General features: G+C 38.6%; 1 protein-coding gene across 7 annotated transcripts in view; it reads left to right on the top strand.

Moving 5' to 3' along the window:
• APAF1 (apoptotic peptidase activating factor 1) overlaps positions 1 to 19,047 on the top strand; it is a 91,297-nt gene that overhangs the window by 47,705 nt on the left and 24,545 nt on the right. For all 7 annotated transcript variants that reach the window (XM_057556191.1, XM_057556193.1, XM_057556192.1 and 4 more), the window contains exons 17-22: positions 3,880 to 4,041; positions 7,632 to 7,760; positions 10,355 to 10,480; positions 14,762 to 14,881; positions 15,723 to 15,839; positions 17,509 to 17,634. In XM_057556191.1, coding sequence (XP_057412174.1) covers positions 3,880 to 4,041; positions 7,632 to 7,760; positions 10,355 to 10,480; positions 14,762 to 14,881; positions 15,723 to 15,839; positions 17,509 to 17,634 — 780 coding nt within the window. The remainder of the gene's footprint in view (positions 1 to 3,879; positions 4,042 to 7,631; positions 7,761 to 10,354; positions 10,481 to 14,761; positions 14,882 to 15,722; positions 15,840 to 17,508; positions 17,635 to 19,047) is intronic.

Below are 19,047 nucleotides of genomic sequence, written 5' to 3'. Positions count from 1 at the left end.
GGGACTTCCCTGGTGGCGCAGTGGTTAAGAATCCTCCTGCCAGTGCAGGGGACACAGGTTCGAGCCCTGGTACGGGAAGAACCCACATGCCGCAGAGCAACTAAGCGTGTGCGCCATAACTACTGAGCTTGCGCTCTAGAGCCCGCGAGCCACAACTACTGAGCCCGTGTACCACAGCTACTGAAGCCCACATGCCCTAGAGCCCGCGCTCTGCAACAAAGAGAAGCTACCACAATGAGAAGCCTGTGCACCACAATGAAGAGTAGCCCCCGCTCGCTGCAACTAGAGAAAGCCCGTGCACAACAAGGAAGACCCAACACAGCCAAAAATAAATAATAAGAAACAGACAAACAAAGCACATTTAAAGATTGCAGCACCAAAAAACTGATAGGAAATTGTGAACTTATTTATAGTGTGTTTCCCTGTAGTGTTATCTGGCTGTCATTTTTTGATGGTGAACTCCTAATGTCAGACTCTTTAGATCTTTTTTTTTTTTTTTTTTAAATTATTTATTTATTTATTTTTGGCTGTGTTGGGTCTTCGTTTCTGTGCGTGGGCTTTCTCAAGTTGTGGCAAGCGGGGGCCACTCTTCATCGCGGCGCGCGGGCCTCTCACTGCCGCAGCCTCTCTTGTTGCGGAGCACAAGCTCCAGACGCGCAGGCTCAGTAGTTGTGGCTCACGGGCCCAGTTGCTCCGCGGCATGTGGGATCCTCCCAGACCAGGGCTCGAACCCGTGTCCTCTGCATTGGCAGGCAGACTCTCAACCACTGCGCCACCAGGGAAGCCCTCTTTAGATCTTTTGTCTTGATCTGGTGGGGTATTCAGAGAAAAATCTTCAGTCCCCTTCCTATAGGGTATAAGTCTGGCTGGCAAGTTCTGCGAAGATATCTAGGCAGAGATCTCAACACTTGGAATATAGACTTTCTCTTAAACTCCCTATTTTCAGAATGGTGACCCTGCTCTCAACTGTGTTGGGTGTAGATTAACCCTCTTTTCTTCAGCCAGAGTAGGGCAATCTGGATGGCATAGTAGGGGAAGGGATTTCAAGGGACTTTCGATGATTCCTCCTGTGTTAGCTCCATCTTTACTGGAAGGTGCTAGGCCCAACACTTCCTGAGCCTTTTGGGGGTTCTCTGGTGTGAATTGGGCTACTTCTTGGCTTTCCCCACTGTGGGCTCAGGATTCAATTTTAAGGAGTCCCCTTATCACTTGTCTTTTTTCTTTCTAGCCTTTATAGTTTTGTTGCTCTAATATCTTCCTCCATTCTCCTTTACCTTGTGAATTAGGCTTAGAGAGAAAAATTCTCTTTACTGTTGTTTTACGTGGGTTTTGGGAGGGTGTGGAGATGAATGTATGTGTTCTATCTTCAGAGCCCTGTTTCTTTCAGTAACGCTATTGTCTCTACTCACCTGTGCTTAAAACATGGGAATAATTTGTCTTTTCACTTAAAATGTATTTATTGATCATTTATTGAGTACTTACTATGTGCCAGATTCTGTACTAGGCATTTGGTTTTTAAACACTTTTAAAAGTATAGTTCCTGGCTTGAAGTTGTTCAGGGTCTAGCTGGGGAGAAAGGTAAGTGAATAGACAAACCATGAAAATGGTACAAGTATGCGGAGGGGGCTCAGAGCAGGCAGGGGCTCTGTGGGGGAGTGTGCAGGCTCCTGCTGCGGCACCCAGACTGCACTTGTTCTCCCTTTTCATTGTCTGTGCTTTTCCATTTAGTACTTTAGCTTATGCTGACCCCTTAGCCTAGACTCTGGTATTTTTTGGTATTGAAATCCATCGTAAGTCCATCTTAAGTTAGTGTAAAGTGTCCCTCTTAAGTTGGTGTAAAGTAGGCTGATCTTCAGGGAGGAGAGTGAGGTGGCCCCCTCTGCAAAAAGTGTTTCCTCAAGCCTATGACTTTGGTAAAGCATTCCCACTGTGCTGTATCTTCTCCTCTCAAATGACACATCTGGCGTATCTTGTGTTAGAGTCATTTATATGCTTGTCTTACCTCCTTTACTGGCCTATAAACTCCTTGAGAGCAGTGTCTATATCTGATTCACTTATATCATCTCAAAGTGACTAGCATAGTGGTTAATAAATGTGTTCAAGATGATAAACCTTTTCCGTGTCCCTTCAAATTGAATTAAGACTTCAAATTGAATTGAATTAAGACTTCTCAAAACTCAAAAGAAAAACAATTTAAAAGTCTTCAGGGACAGGACTTTGATTTCAGGTGTGAGTATCAGAATGTGATTGTAGAGCACTAACAGCAGGGGACAGACATTGCTGCACTCTTGGTAAGAACTGCCGTGTTTGTGGCAGCTTTTACTGTTAAGCCAATAGTATCGTTGGCTGGTTCGCACTGATGCAGTGATGTTTACTAAGCAGAGGTCTTGCAAAATGATGCTGGATAGCAGCATTTCAAGGTCAAAGTCTTGTAAAGCTTTTATTTTCTGAGAGGATGAAGAACCATAAAATTATTTCCTGTCCTAAATGGCTCTGTAATCTTCTAAGTGTTTTATAGCATATCATGTTGATAAGCATGTATTTTTCAGGCCTTGATGGTAAACTGTTTCAAAATGTGAGTTTTATTTAAAAATTGCCATTTGAACCACACAAGGACCAGGGTGCACATGGGCCTTGGATACAGTGCAGTGACTTGCTCAAAATGAAATGCTGGTATTTACTTGGTGCCTCAATATGTGGAATTTCATCACTCCTTGGATAGTGGCTAAGGTCAGGTCCACATGCAGAAGATGTAGTTTAGATAGATGTAGTGAAATTGCGTTGTGTTAGTTTTCTTTTTCTTTCTTAAATCCAGGCAATGATTGCTTTGTTTTTCGTATTAAGAGGGAAACAGAGTGTGATTTCTCAAATAATCTGACTGATGTGACTGAAGCTTCTGGCACTGATGTTCAGATTTTCTCTCTTCAGTGTCAAGGAGGGCTAACTACTTTAGATGTCTCTTTTGGTTCATCCAGTTTACCTATAGTTATTGCAAGGGGAAAGGTTTCGGTTTTGGCTGTATTTCTAGTGTATATAATCTTTAAACTCAAGAGAGATTTAAACGTGTGCCTGGCTAGTCAAATCGGGTTTTACCCTGGGAGCTGTGCTTTGGAAGCTGAGTTAAAGCCTGAGAAGCAGCTTTTTTTTTTTTTTTAAATCCTTTTCCTTGGCTAACCCTTGGTCTGTGTATGGCAGCCATTATCATTCTGTGAAACTGGGACACTGCTCAAGGCCCAGGGGAGTGAAGATGGATCTTCTTGAAGGCCTTTGTCATTTGGGCTGCTCAGGTGGCTCTGTTAGCGAGTGAGGCTTGGTCTTTTGTATCCCATTCCTCAGGATCCAGTTGTGTTAGAGCCCTGTCTGACCCCACCGAGCACACCAGGTGGCTTGCTTCCTTTCAGCATATTTTTGTTTTCTATTTTCAGGGACTTCCTTATGTCTCTGGTGTTCTGCTAGGTTATAATTCAGCTTGGGCTGGGTCCTGTGTGTAGTGTCCGTGCTGCGCATGTGAAGCAAACCTCACGCCTGGCCCAGCAGAGGGCAGCCGTGGCAAGTCGTGAGTCTCTTCTTTCTTCCACGCTCATTCTTGCTGTCAACACCTAATCTTTAGCCTCCTCCACACCATGCAAGGCTCTTTTAACATTTTGTGTAGTTTTACATTCTGCATTTTGGGCAGTGCTCTTAAGTGTTTTCTTTTTAGGAAGGTGCTGAATGAACCTGGAATACTTGATTTACAAGCCTTATGAAAAGTTATGCATAATTAAAAATAAGTCATTAGGTGAACTGAATAATTTGCGTGACATTTAGGCCAGGTGGAATTCTAGAGGTGTGATTTGAGATCAAAACAAACAAACGTTTTTTTATTTTTGTAATTTGAAGCTTTGGGATGTGAAATCAGCAAATGAGAGGAAGAGCATTAATGTGAAGCAGTTCTTCCTAAATTCAGAGGAGCCTCAAGAGGATATGGAAGTGATAGTGAAATGCTGTTCATGGTCTGCTGATGGTGCTAGGATAATGGTGGCAGCAAAAAATAAAGTCTTTGTAAGTACCAGTATTTTAAAAAGCCAAATTTAGTCTAATTTAAAGAAAATTGAAACATCTAATTGATTTTTGCATTTTAACACTGTTTATTGATATAAAGTATAGCTGAACAATTTTGGGCAGATGCTCTAAGCTCCCGTAGTTCTCAGAACTATGCTTCAGGGAATGTCCGTAGGCCTTGTGAGGAAAGGTCTCCATGGTCACGGGTTTGGGAAATATTATGTATTACTTTCCGCTATTAGAGGTACTTCAGTGTGTACAAACATATTTAAGGACTCCGGAATCCTACAATAAAGAAACAATTTATGTTGTTTAACCAGTGTTTCTCAAATTTATCTAAAATATGGATGGAATGCTTTCTGCATTACTCTCCCCCCTTTCCCCCATTTGAAATACATTGGTTTAGGTGATTTTTGAAGTTACTTCTTAGCCATAAAATTTTATGATTTGGTGACTGAGAGAAATACTTATCAACAACTGAAGAAGTTTGTGAAATTTCTGTGAAGTAAATAAGGAAGATATGCAAAGAAAGGTAAATGGCAAGGAAATGTTTCTTCTTTATTCAATTCAAGTGATAGTTCACATTTGTAGTATTCAGAGTGCTCTTACATATAATTTCTTTTGATATAAATATCCAAAGGGCACAGCAGATTGCAATAGCCCTATGATAATAACGAGGCAGCTGAGGTTCAGAGCAGCCAAATAATGTATCCACAGTTACACTGTGATTTGGAGAGCCAGGTCTTCTGATTTAGGGCTCAGGGCCGTTCCATTCTGATGGTAATTTTAAAGACTTAAATAAGAGATATTACAAGTTTATTCTATTTTATTTTAAGCTTTATTGAGGTATAATCGACATATTATAAAATATTTTAAGTGTATAACGTGATGATTTGATAAACGTATACTGTGAAGAGATTCCTCCCATCGAGCCAATTAACACGTGTCAGCTCACGTATTTGCCTTTTTTTCTTTTTCTTTCTTTTTTTTTTTTGTTGAAAATATTTAAGTTCTACTCTCTTATACTATGCAGTGTTATCAACTATAGTCACCATGTTATACATTAGATCCTCAGACCTTATTTATCTTATAACTAAAAGTTTGTATCCTTTTATCAACCTCTCCCTATTTCCCCACGCAAGAGATTACAGTTTTAAAGAACACAGTTGAAATATACATATAGTTGGGGCCTTCCCTGGTGGTGCAGTGGTTAAGAATCCACCTGCCAACGCAGGGGACACAGGTTTGAGCCCTGGTCCAGGAAGATCCCACATGCTGCAGAGCAACTAAGCCCGTGTGCCACAACTACTGAGCCTGTGCTCTAGAGCCCGTGAGCCACAACTACTGAAGCCTGTGTGCCACAACTACTGAAGCCTGCACACCTAGAGCCCATGCTCCGCAACAAGAGAAGCCATCACAATGAGAAGCCTGCGCACCGCAACTAGAGAAAGCCTGCACACAGCAACCAAGACCCAGTGCAGCCAAAAATAAATAAATAAATAAAATAAATCTAAAAAAAAAAAATATATATATACATATAGTTGTATAAAAACTGAGGGGCCATTTATATTATTATTATTGATCTAGTAGTTATGACCCTTGGATCTTGGTTGCTTATAGGTTTTTACCCCTTTAGCAGGAAACCAAAGAAAAATATCTCCTTTTGTCTTTAAGTATGTTAAAGTCTGTAAGAACAGAAGGGAACCACTACATTTACAAGATGTGAAGATTTGTAAAATTTGCCATTTTAACCATTTAAAAGTACACAATTCAGTGGCATTAATTACATTCACAATCTTGTGCAGATATCACTTTTCCAAAACTTTTTCATTGTCCCAAACAGAAACACTGTAACCAGTAAGCGGTAACTCCCTATTCTCTCTCTTCAGCCCCTGGTACCTCTAATCTAAACTATGAATTTGCCTTTTCTAGATATTTCATATAAGTGGAGTCGTACAATATTGGTCCTTTTGGGTCTGGCTCATTTCATTTAGCATAACATTTTCAAGGTTCATCATGTTGTAGCATGTGTTAGAACTTCGTTTCTTTTTATGGCTTAGTAATAATCTTATACGGATATACTGTATTTTGTTTATCCATTCATCTGTTGTTGGGTTGTTTTCACCTTTTGGCTATTGTGAATAACGCCACAAGAACTGGTGTAGAGGTATCTGTTTGAGTCCCTGCTTTCAGTTCTTCTGTGTATATACCTAGGAGTAGAATTTCTGGGTCGTATGGTAATTTTATACTGGGCTTTTTGAGGAACCACCAGACCTTTCCATAGTGGCTATACCATTTTCTGTTCCCACTAGTAGTGTACAAGGATTCCAGTTTCTTTACATCCTGCCAACACTTGCTTATTTCCATTATTAAAAATTATAACTGTCATATTAGGTGTAAGGTGGCATCTCATTATGGTTTGGTTTGCATTCCCCTAAAGACTAATGGTGTTGAGCCAAATTTGAATGTTTAAAGTTATCTGTCCAGTGAGAGAGGAAAATAATTTTATATTGTGTGAAATGCTTTCCTGTTTTAAAAATCTATAGGCCAGCTCTTTATTTTACCATGCTAAAATAAAGCTACCCTAAGATTACCCTTAACTACATGTAGATTCCAGTTCTTACTCTTTGGTCTCTCTATTCTTTTCCTCTATTTCTTTCCAACTCTCTTGTGTTATTAGCCCACTCCTATTATTAGGTCTTTTCTTTTTGCTACCCAATAATTGGGACAGCTGCCTATTCCATACTTGCCAAGTTTCCTCTATGTCTCTCAGCCACTAATTTTTAAGAACAACTTGTCCTGGGAAGCATTTTAAGTATGATTTCCTGTCATTTATTGTTGGCCCCTGATGCCATGCTGCTTACCATCTATGTGTGCTCCCAGGGCTATGCATTCACAAAACATTTTCATGGCTTCCACTGGAAACTTTTTTTTTCCTTCCTGAAGACTATGGCTTGGCCTTAAATCGTTATACTGTATATTGGTATAAACGTTTTTATCATTTGGCAAAAACTTTGGAAGAGTATATTCAGCATTTAAACATCTTGCAAAAATTGAAATGAAGTTTGAATTACTCAAAAATAGCCTTTTTTGGTTCAAAAATGGGAAAATGATTGATAATGGAGTACTTTGGGCTCTGAAGAGAAATAGAAATGATTGAACTAATTTCATTTCAGTAAGCCTCTGCCCTATATTATTTTGATCATCTTCATTTATGAGTAGGCATTTTCTCTTTTGAATAAACGAACATTAGGGAGAACTGTTCTGTATATTAATTTGGCTAGTCCATTCATGTATTCACAAAGGTTTTATTTCTCTCTAGGCTAGCATGATCATCTGTGATAAGTTTTCCTTTATAGGAAACATGTTTCAGGATGAGCAGTATTTAAAAAGTATATGTATATTTATATCTTTTTAATGAGTTAATAATTATGCCAATTATCAGTAATTGTAGTATTTTTTTAGGACTTATACTCTATGTTTGAAATGGGAGGGTATTCTTTTAGAAATAAATTTAGATTCACTTTGGGTATAGCTTATCTTTTAACATATTTTACTTTTATAGATATCTCTCTATTTTATGTTGACAGCTGTTTGACATTCACACCAGTGGCCTGTTGGCAGAAATCCACACAGGCCATCATAGCACTGTCCAGTACTGTGACTTCTCCCCCCATAACCATTTGGCAGTGGTGGCTTTGCCCCAGTACTGCGTGGAGGTGAGTAGTTGAATTTACTCTGTGAAGTCTGGGTCTTCAGAGGTACAAAGATGACAAAGAATGGGTTGCTTAAACCATTAACTGCTGAGGATGTTTGCTTGAGAAATTATAGAGTGTTTTCTTCATAGCATAATGACTTTTAGCTTTAGGATAGTAAGCCACATTGACAGCTTTAATACTTTAGCAGTGATTGAAGAATTGGTTTGACAGTAAACAGAGAATGACAGACAACATCATTCACCAGGCATTTATCGAACAGTCAGTATGTGCCAAGGTCTGGGGAAACAATGGCATGACCATTGGTTTCCTAGGCAGAAACATGGCATCTCTGAAATATGGGCACAGACTCTTCTGTAAAAGAAACGATGAGAAGTGAGTCCAGTTCACATTTCTTAGATCATTGAGAAAGGTAAGATGGAAGTTAAAATTAGAATTGGTTAACCTAGAATTTTCATTGCTAAGCACTAATGAATAAAATGATTTCTTGTTTATATTTATAATTTTGCCCTTAACCTGATGGATTTAATACTCAGTGTCTATACCTAGAAGAATTCTACCCAGTGAGTTGCTATATTAATTTTTTCAAAAGCAGTGAATTCCCTGATATTTTTTCTCCATAGATGGATTAGTTTTTCCAAGCTTTGTTACTACTCATTCCTTGAGTTTATCTTACCACCAAGTAATTTGAAGCCCCTTGTGATTACAGTCCAAGAAGATGGGTATGGGCCTTTATTTGGAAAATAGGGAAATTCATTTGGTTCACAGGCTACCTTCAAAGGAAGCTTGACTATGGCAAGCACTTCTTCAGTGTTCTGAGCCTGTTTCAGTGATTTTTTAGTGAGTTCGCCAACCTTGCCGTATACATGAAGGTATGGCTGGAGAGTGGCTGAGCTATAGCCCTTCAGCATGGAGATACAGATAAGATGAGAGTGAGTGGATAAGCTCTGTAAGCTCCTCCTCATTCTGAGTACAGCAGTGCAACTAACACTGAAGAACTTCCCTGTGAATCTACCCATTGGAAGCAGAGGCAGTGAGTGTGAACGAGCTCCAGTCCTGTTTGCAGCAATGGGAAAGAGTAGGTGCTGTGGGCAGTGTTCTCTTCAGCAGAGGCCTTGAGTCGAAAGATTCAGAGCTACTAGGAGATCTCGCACCTTACCCATAGATCCTCAAGGTAGGCGTGGTTGGAAATTTCCCCTTCCTGGGTTTTGCCTGGATTTTAGGAGGAGTGGAGGAGCAACCCTTCTTTTGGCCTTTCCTGTCACTTCTAAAACCCTTACCCCTTGCTATTCTTAAAAATCTCCTGGAAACATTGTCTTTCTTCTTGAAATATAGGGACTTAGTTTTGGAGGCTGTGAGTGACAAAGAAATGATGAGAGAGAGCAAGAAGGGAAGAGAAAGAAGGATTTTCAAGGGAGATTTTTCAGTTGTGGAACCACTTTCATTTCTGGCCTTTAGCTCTGTATGTCCCAGATTGGGCTCCAGAGATAAGGCAGAGAAAATTTCACATAACGAATTGGTAACCATAGAACTCACTGATTGAAAACTGCTGGGCATGTGATGAAGTACTTGTTTTGTCCATGCTAGTTCTGAAATAATAAAGTAGGTCTGTAATTCAGAATGTAATGAGAGGAACTCAGGCACATATGGTACTTCATTAGACTGGAATATATTGAGTAATTTGCAGCAGAACTCAGGACAAAATACAGCCGGGCTAGTGATAGACATTGACAATTTGTAATAAGCATGAATAACAGGAGAAGTACATACATGTACAATTAGCACATTCATTTGTTTCAGGGTTTTGCAGTCATTTGAAATGAGGATTAGATGACAGTGGAAAATAAAATATGGAAGCCACTTATGTTCATCCTATTATTTTTTTAGATTGATTTTTTAAAAAATGGATAAAATGTTTGTATGACTCCAAATCAAAGCTTTATAATAAATTTTATTCAGGGAAGTCTGACTTTCATCCCTATCCCTTCCCTGCCACTCTCCCTCCCTACCTTCTGAAGGTAACCGTTTTTGTCTTAACATCCTAATGTTTCTTTTTACATGTATAAACAGATATCTGTATGTATAATATATAGCCTTATATATCCATCTATATATATATATCACATCTGTATCCATCTCTAGATTCACATATTTGTTTTTTAATCTCATTTAGTATAGCTTGCATATATATATATAGAGAGAGAGAGAGAGAGAGAGAAACATATATACTCTTCTGCAGAAATGTATATACCATTCTTTGCTTTTTTGGTGTAAACAACATATTCCAGAGACTAGTCATTATCAGGGTGTTTTTCTCATTACTTTCTTAAGATTGCGTATTATCCCATTTTGTGATTAATGCAGTTTATTCAGTTAGTTCCCTATTGATGGTCATTTGAGTTGTTTCCAGTTTTTTGCTGTTAAAAATAACAATGCAGTGAATAATCCACACAAGTTATTTTGTATTTTTGCTAGTGTATTTTTGGGCTATATTCATGGAAGTGGAATTGCTGGATCATTCTTGCTATTTTTAATATTCTTGATATATTCAAAATGCTTATGAATGTGATTTCCTATTTGTTGTGTTTATTCTGTAGGTGTGGAATATGGACTCATGTTTAAAAGTAGCTGATTGCAGAGGACATTTAAGTTGGGTCCATTGTGTGATGTTTTCTCCTGATGGATCATCATTTTTGACGTCTTCTGATGACCAGACAATCAGGGTGAGATATATTGAGATTTTCATTTTAGACATTTAATGATGGTAAGCTAAATCTCCTACCAATTAAGAAATTGATGGGCAGTATTGAGGGAAGTAAAACAGGAAACTGCTGGTTTCATATTTATCCTTGAAAAGAGCTATTATGTGGACTATAGCAGTCTCATTCATTCAGTACATGTTCACTGAGTGTTACCATGGTCCAGGTGCTAGACAGGTCCAATGATTAAACTGTATTTTGGTTAATTTAAATATATTACATTTGAGTCCTCAGAGTAACTTGACTCTTTCCATTACCTTGAATTCCCACATCCAATTACTTGCCAATTCTAATGGATTCTATTGATACCTTTCCATTTTCTATCATTTATTTCTACTTTTCCATTTCAAGTTTAGGTGCTCATTAGCTGTTGCCTTTCTTGTATTAGCCTCTGCTACAAGTCTTTTCTTTCTTGGTTTTTTACATGCTGCTTGCAAGGTATATTCCTCATGTACAATACAGTCATGTAATTTTCTTTTCTTTTTTTTTTTGGCCAAGTGGCTTGCAGGATCTTAGTTCCCTAACCAGGGATCGAACCCGTGCCCCCTGCAGTGGAAGCGCAGAGTCTTAACCCCTGGACTGCCAGGGAAGCCCCCAGTCATGTCATTTTTGCTCAAAAACAGATAGTAGCTCCCTTGTCTACCAAAGTATTGGGTTGGCCAAAAAGTGCCTTCGATTTTTAAGTAAAAATAAGACACATTTTTCATTTTCACCAAGAACTTTGTTGAACAACTTATTCACCCTTCCGTTCCACTACCTTCTGCCATTTTTTCAGGCAACTTCATAATTGCGTCTTCCCAAAATTTTTTATCTTTTTGAGCAGAGAACTGTTCCAGGTGCCTTTTACAGTCTTCCAGGGAATTGAAATTTTTTCCATTAAGAGAATTTTGTAAAGATCTAAGTAAATGGAAATCCGAAGGTGCAACATCTGGTGAATATGGCAGATGAATCAGAACTTCCCAGCCAAGCTGTAACAGTTTTTGCCTGGTCATCAAAGAAACATGTGATCTTGCATTATCCTGATGGAAGATAATGCGTTTTCTGTTGACTAAGTCTGGACGCTTTTCGTTGAGTGCTGCTTTGATTTGGTCTAATTGGGAGCAGTAATTCTTGGAATTAATTGTTTCGTTTTCTGGAAGGAGCTCATAATAGAGAACTCCCTTCCAATCCCACCATATACACAACATCACCTTCTTTGGATGAAGACCAGCCTTTGGTGTGGTTGTTGGCAGTTCATTTCATTTGCCCCACGATCTCTTCCGTTTCACGTTATTGTACAGTATCCGCTTTTCATTGCCTGTCACAATTTGTTTAATTAATTAATTAACATCTTTATTGGAGTATAATTGCTTTACAATGTTGTGTTAGTTTCTGCTGTATAACAAAGTGAATCAGCTATACGTATACATATATCCCCATATCCCCTCCCTCTTGTGTCTCACTCCCACCCTCCCTATCCCACCGCTCTAGGTGGTCACAAAGCACAGAGCTGATCTCCCCGTACAATGCAGCTGCTTCCCACTAGCTACCTATTTTACATTTGGTAGTGTATATATGTCAATGCTACTCTATCACTTCGTCCCAAATGGAACGTTTTCGTTACGTTTCAATAGAGAATTGCATGTGGAAATATGATCAAGAAGGTTTTTTTTACTTATGTGGAACCCAAACATTAAAGCAGTGAACATATTCAAGCTGGTGCAGGTGATTTTCAACGCTTGATTTGGATATTTTGAGTATGTCGACTATCTCCCGCATGATATAACATTGATTGTTGTCAATTACTATCTCGATTTGATCGTTATCAACATCAACTGGTCTACCCGACCGACCGTGGAGCATCATCCAGCAAGAAATCTCCAACATGAAACTTCGCAAACCATTTTTGATATGTTTGGTCTGTCACAGCACCTTCTCCATACACTGCACAAATCTTTTCTTTTGCGTTTCGTTTGAGTTCTTTTTTTTTATTAATAAATTTTATTTATTTATTTATTTATTTTTGGCTGTGTTGGGTCTTCGTTGCTGTGCATGGGCTTTCTCTAATTGCAGCGAGTGGGGGCTACTCTTCTTTGTGGTGCACGGGCTTCTCATTGTGGTGGCTTCTCTTGTTGTGGAGCACGGACTCCAGGCACGCGGGCTTCAGTAGTTGCAGCATGCGGGCTCAGTAGTTGTGGCTCGCGGGCTCTAGAGCACAGGTTCAGTAGTTGTGGTGCACGGGCTTAGTTGCTCTGCGGCATGTGGGATCTTCCCGGACAAGGGCTCGAACCTGTGTCCCCTGCATTGGCAGGTAGATTCTCAACCACTGCACCACCAGGGAAGCCCTCGGTTGCGTTTTTACCTTTCTTGAAATAATAAAGCATAATATGCCCAAAATGTTGCTTTTTTCTTCCATCTTCAGTATTAAAATGGCTACAGAAAAATTCACCAATTTTGATAAGTATTTTTTTTTTTAATGCATGCTGATATGGCAGCTGTCACATATAGTCTAACAAAATTGTTTCAAATGAAGTTAAAGATAACTAAGTGCTACTAGAGCCATCTTACGGAAAAAACTGAATGAACCTTTTGGCCAACCCAACAAATACGTACTCCAAAGTCTACCATTAAACTTCTCTACAGTACAGCCTATTCTGTACCAGTCTGTCTTCTGTTTTATTTCTACAGGTAACCTACACTGAATTGCTCACATTTCCCCAAACACCCTGTACTTCCCTGCTTCTGTACTTTTGCTTATGTATTTTCTTTTTTTTTTTAAAGGTATTTAAAAAAATTTATTTATTTTTAGCGGCGTTGAGTCTTTGTTGCTGTGCAGGGGCTTTCTCTAGTTGCGGTGAGCGGGGGCTGCTCTTCCTTGCAGTGCACGTGCTTCTCATTACAGTGGCTTCTCTTGTTGCAGAGCATGGGCTCCAGGTGCTTGGGCTTCAGGAGCTGTGGCTTGCGAGCTCCAGAGCGCAGGCTCAGCAGCTGTGGCGCATGGGCCTAGTTGCTCTGCGGCATGTGGGATCCTCCCGGACCAGGGCTCCAACCCATGTTCCCTGCATCGGCAGGTGGATTCCCAACCACTGCACCACCAGGGGAGCCCTATGTGTTTTCTTATGTTTGGAATAACCTACTTCTCTGTATCTCTCCTTGTTGAAATCCTAATAGCCCTACAAGTCCCCTCAAGCTTTCAGTGAAGCCTTTCCTAGTATTCCATTTGGGGGAATGTCTTTCTCCTTTAATGCTATGTGACTGTGTGTCATTTTCTTATGGTACTTATCAAATTGTGCCTTGAATTTAAGCACAGAGTTATTTTTTTTTTAACATCTTTATTGGAGTATAATTGCTTTACAATGGTGTGTTAGTTTCTGCTGTATAACAAAGTGAATCAGCTATATGTATACATATATCCCCATATCGCCTCCCTCTCGTGTCTCCCTCCCACCCTCCCTATCCCACCCCTCTAGGTGGTCACAAAGCACGGAGCTGATCTCCCAGCACAGAGTTATTTTAAAACTCTTAACCACTAATGTTTCACTGCCCCTCAGACTTGTTCACACATCTTAAATTATAAGCTCTTTGAGGCCGGAGACCCTGGTTTGTCCCTGTAGCATCTAATACAGTGTTTTGTACAAATTTGTGTTTAGCTAAAATTTGTTTAGTATTTACTGTATGCCAGACATTGGGCAAAGTACTGTGCCTGTGTTAATTTGTTAATTCTCATAGCAATCCTTTTTGCAGCTGAGGAAACAGTCACAGAAAGGTTAAGTCAGTGCTGTTTAAAGTGCCAGTCTCAATAAGCTTGAGCCAGAATGTAAATCAATGCACCACTTCCTTCATCAAGAAAGTCTTGTTTAAAATAATCAACTGTATCATAAGCATACTGTTAACAGTGTGTTTAGTGATATAGCTGATTTGCTCCTTATCTTGGTATCAGACAGTGAGAAACAGCAGGAGGTCCTTATCTTTGAGCAGCACCAGGTTAAGTAATCTGCCCAAAGTCACAACTTTCAGTAGAACTAGAATTCATACTAAGGCATTTTGATTCTAGCATTCATTACTCTTAATAATAACTGCTTCTTCCTATACTATGTAATTAATAAATTTCTATTGTTGAATTATAATCTAATTGAAAATTTTCTAGCATTATAGGCATTTGGAGAGTGAAGTATGATTGTATATTGTTTTTAAGACTAAGACTTGTCTTTGCATTATTTCAGAGAATGCAGTTATCTTACTTTAGTATTTTAATTTCTTAATCAGCTCTGGAAGACAAAGAAAGTATGTAAGAACTCTGCTATAGCATTAAAGCAAGAAATAGATGTTGTGTTTCAAGAAAATGAAGTGATGGTTCTTGCAGTTGATGATATAAAACGTCTGCAAGTGAGTATTTTTTAGAAAATAGTTGGAAAAAGTGTTTTGATTGAACTCTCAATTAAAAATTTTTCTTGTTTGTTTTTGGACTTGATCATGCATAATTGTATAGTATCTAACAGATGCTCAGTAGGTATCAGTTTTATAAATATGTGGGTCTTGAGCTGAGGCTCAGATATGCTAGTATTTAGAATTAAACAAGGTGATACCTTGCTTACCTCATTCCTCTCCTGTTAGTAACTGGAAGACAGGGAGCAAGAACATGTGAGAGAATGAGATGAGGTAGTGGAATGGAACTAGAGTGAAGAGAGAAATGGAATAGAGGAGAGGAGAGAGAAGTAGAGGGAGCACGCACATGGAAGTTGTGAGATGTAGCAAGAGCTTGAGACAGACTGACAGACTGACCCATTTTAATTTTAATTTGTCTTTTTATGTAATGTCTGTCTCAGTCCTGTTTCACCAAACCCCTTGAAAAATATCAGGGAAGTGTATTTTAATAAACGATAGCCCTATTAAAATGGGCTTTGTGAAGAAATGGGAAACAGAGTGTGGAGCTAGCTGTGGGATTGCAAATCAGACAGATGTGTCTCAGGTGGTGGGCACAGCAGCTGCTTTTTAAACCCTTTAAAGCTTGTTTTATTTTACGAAAATGTATATGAACCACAAAAGTGAAATGAAATGGAAGTGTGAAGTGCTAAATGCAGCTGCTGAGAATAGAATAGGGTTTTGTTGTTCCCCTGGGAGCTCTTGTTGGTTATATTCATTTTAATTTTTCAGTCGAAGTCTCTGTTCTAAAGAACAAAAACTGCTCTTACAGTCTAATACCTGATTGTGACTTATTTTTCATCAGCTCATTAATGGAAACACAGGTCAGATTGAGTATCTGACTGAAGCTCAAGTGAGTTGCTGTTGCTTAAGTCCCCACCTTCAGTACCTTGCATTTGGAGGCGAGGATGGAGCCATTCGGGTACTCAGTTCTCTTCTGCAGAGGCAGTCCGTGCAGTATAGTTTTTATTTAAAATTAAGGATACACCTGGCATTGTAGACTTATATATGAAATAAATCTTTCTATGATAATTAGTCATTCCTCTGTTAGATTAAAAATAATCTTACAATCCTATTAGTTGTATATTTTTCATATTGCTTTTACTATTCTTTCTCATACTTTTTGTCTTTTTGTGTTCCTTATTCTCTGCCCAGTTGTGTTGCCGTTCTCCAAATATATCAGACACTCTCAGAGATTTAGCTAACTGTGCAAAGAGCATTTTTTCTCTTCTTAGAAACTTGGCCGTTTAGGGGTGTAAGTTGTTTCCATGTTGGTTCTGATCAGGTTCATCGGGAATATCAGTGCAGGTGCCTTATGTTTACCTATTTCACCAATCCTCACTGTTCTACGTTTGGTATTAGAAGTACACCAGTTTACCACCTGAAATCCTTAATTTATCAAGTAAGATCAAATAAATAAAAATAAAATCAGCTTGTAAGGAAAAAAAGACAGTATAATAAAAATCATTTTGGAAAAAAGTGATTTCATCACAAGTGAAATTCATCACAAAAGCACATTTTCTCTAGGTACATAATAGTTTTTCAAAGAATTTTGACTCCTTTTCTCACCTGAGCTTTTTGGAATTGTTTCTTAATTTGTTAATTATGCCACTAGCCACATTTATTTTACTTTGGATTCATTGTCGTAAGGAACTACACAAATATTCTCCAGTCCGTATTGCCCCACAAAGAGGAGTTTTGTTTTACCTTTCAGCTTTATTGAGATATAATTGACATACAGCACTGTATAAGTTTAAGGTATACAGCGTAATTATTTGACTTACATCATGAAATGGTTATCACAGTAAGTTTAGTGAACATCCACCATCTCACGTAGACACAAAATCAAAGAAATAGAAAAATATTTTTCCTTTTGATGAGAACACTTAGGATTTACTCTCTTAATAACTTTCATGTAGAGTGTACAGCAGTGTTAATTATATTTATCGTGTTGTACATTACATCCCTAGTGCTTACTTAGTACATATTTACTTATTAGTGTGAGTTTATTTGAAAGCCTTTTTGATGTAGTTGTTATTTTTTGAGTTCTTTTCTACTTTCTTATTCTCTGTATTTGGCATATTAATCTTTAGCCCTTTCAAGTCTCCTCAGTGTACTGCCTCCCAGCCTGCTCGTATCCTCTTTTCCTTTACCTGTCTCCCTCATCATCCTTTATCTTGCATTGTCTCTGTGTTGTTTTATAAAGAGCTTGCCTTGTCTCTCATCCAGGATTTTTTTCTTTCTTCCTTCTCATCCATCTTAAATGTCATTTTCTTTTTGGAGGCTGAGCTCAGACTGCTACTTGTTTGATGAATTGGGTAGTTGAATACTCAGAAGGACCACTGGTTCCTACTGCCATCTGGTCATTCCAGTGAATGTTTTATTTTAGGGTGTGTATGTGTGTGTGTGCATAGATGTGCATGTCTGTATTTGTGCCATTCATTTGTGTCTCTTTAGTTAAACTGAAAGCACTTGAGATGGAAATTCTATACCCTTCTGTAGTCTAGTTTCGATTTAATATTTTGGGGTTGTAATGCCTGGGTGTTGCTGAATTTCTTTGTATTAATTTTCTCTGGTTTTTTACTTTGAAGATTTTAGAACTCCTAAACAACAGAATCTTCCGATCCAGGATTGGGCACAAGAACACTGTACGGCACATGCAGTTCACAGCTGATGCAAAGACTCTTATCTCAAGCTCTGATGACTCTGCAGTTCAGGTGAGAGGGAGGTTGAACCTCTAACATACATAATGCTGACTCTAATGAAGGAACACTTTGATTATGCCTCAAATCTGATATGTATTTTAAACTTTCAGATCAGATTATTTTGGGCTTCCCTTTAGATTATGCACATGGGCATAAATGTAACCCATATTTTTCTGTGAGTGAGGCACGCAGTTTGACTCAGAACCCTCTACTGGGAGATTGTTTATTTTGAAAATCAAGCATTCATTTGAATTCTCCCACCTGCCTTGGTACTTGGATTTGAATCAATAAATATACTTTTTGCCACATTTATGTAATTTCTATTTTTCTTTACAGTAGTAAAATCTGATTGAAATAATTTCATTCTTTCCTTTAAGCGTAAGATGTTTATTACAGGGATAAAATCCTGTGAAAAAAGAATAGTTTACCATAACGAAGGATTGTGGATCTAGAGGCCTTAAGCCTACTGTATGTTCTTTTATTTTTTTTAACATCTTTATTGGAGTATAATTCCTTTACAATGGTGTGTTAGTTTCTGCTTTATAACAAAGTGAATCAGTTATACATATACATACATCCCCATATCTCCTCTGTCTTGCGTCTCCCTCCCACTCTCCCTATCCCAGCCCTCTAGTTGTTCACAAAGCACCGAGCTGATCTCCCTGTGCTATGTGGCTGCTTCCCACTAGCTATCTATTTTACATTTGGTAGTATATATAAGTCCATGCCACTCTCTCACTTCATTCCCGCTTACCCTTCCCCCTCCCCGTGTCCTCAAGTCCATTCTCTACGTCTGCATCTTTATTCCTGTCCTGCCCCTAGGTTCTTCAGAACCATTTTTTTTTTAGATTCCATATGTATGTGTTAGTATACGGTATTTGTTTTTCTCTTTCTGACTTACTTCACTCTGTATGACAGACTTTAGGTCCATCCACCTCACTACAAATAACTCAATTTGGTTTCTTTTTATGGCTGAGTAATATTCCATTGTATATATGTGCCACATCTTCTTTATCCATTCATCTGTCGATGGACACTTAGGTTGCTTCCATGTCCTGGCTGTTGTAAATAGAGCTGCAGTGACATTGTGGTACATGACTCTTTTTGAATTATGGTTTTTTCAGGGTATATACCCCGTAGTGGGATTGCTGGGTCTTTTGGTAATTCTATTTTTAGTTTTTTAAAGAACCTCCATACTGTTCTCCATAGTGGCTGTATCAATTTACATTCCCACCAACAGTGCAAGAGGGTTCCCTTTTCTCCACACCCTCTCCAGCATTTATTGTTTGTAGATTTTTTGATGATGGCCATTCTGACCGGTGTGAAGTGATGCCTCATTGTAGTTTTGGCTTGCATTTCTCTAATGATTGGTGATGTTGAGCATCCTTTCATGTGTTTGTTGGCAATCTGTATATCTTCTTTGGA

This window comes from Balaenoptera acutorostrata, chromosome 11, assembly GCF_949987535.1.
Source record: "Balaenoptera acutorostrata chromosome 11, mBalAcu1.1, whole genome shotgun sequence".
Lineage (NCBI taxonomy): Eukaryota > Metazoa > Chordata > Mammalia > Artiodactyla > Balaenopteridae > Balaenoptera > Balaenoptera acutorostrata.
Note: the sequence above shows the minus strand (reverse complement) of the source record. Positions and strands in the feature narration are given on the sequence as shown.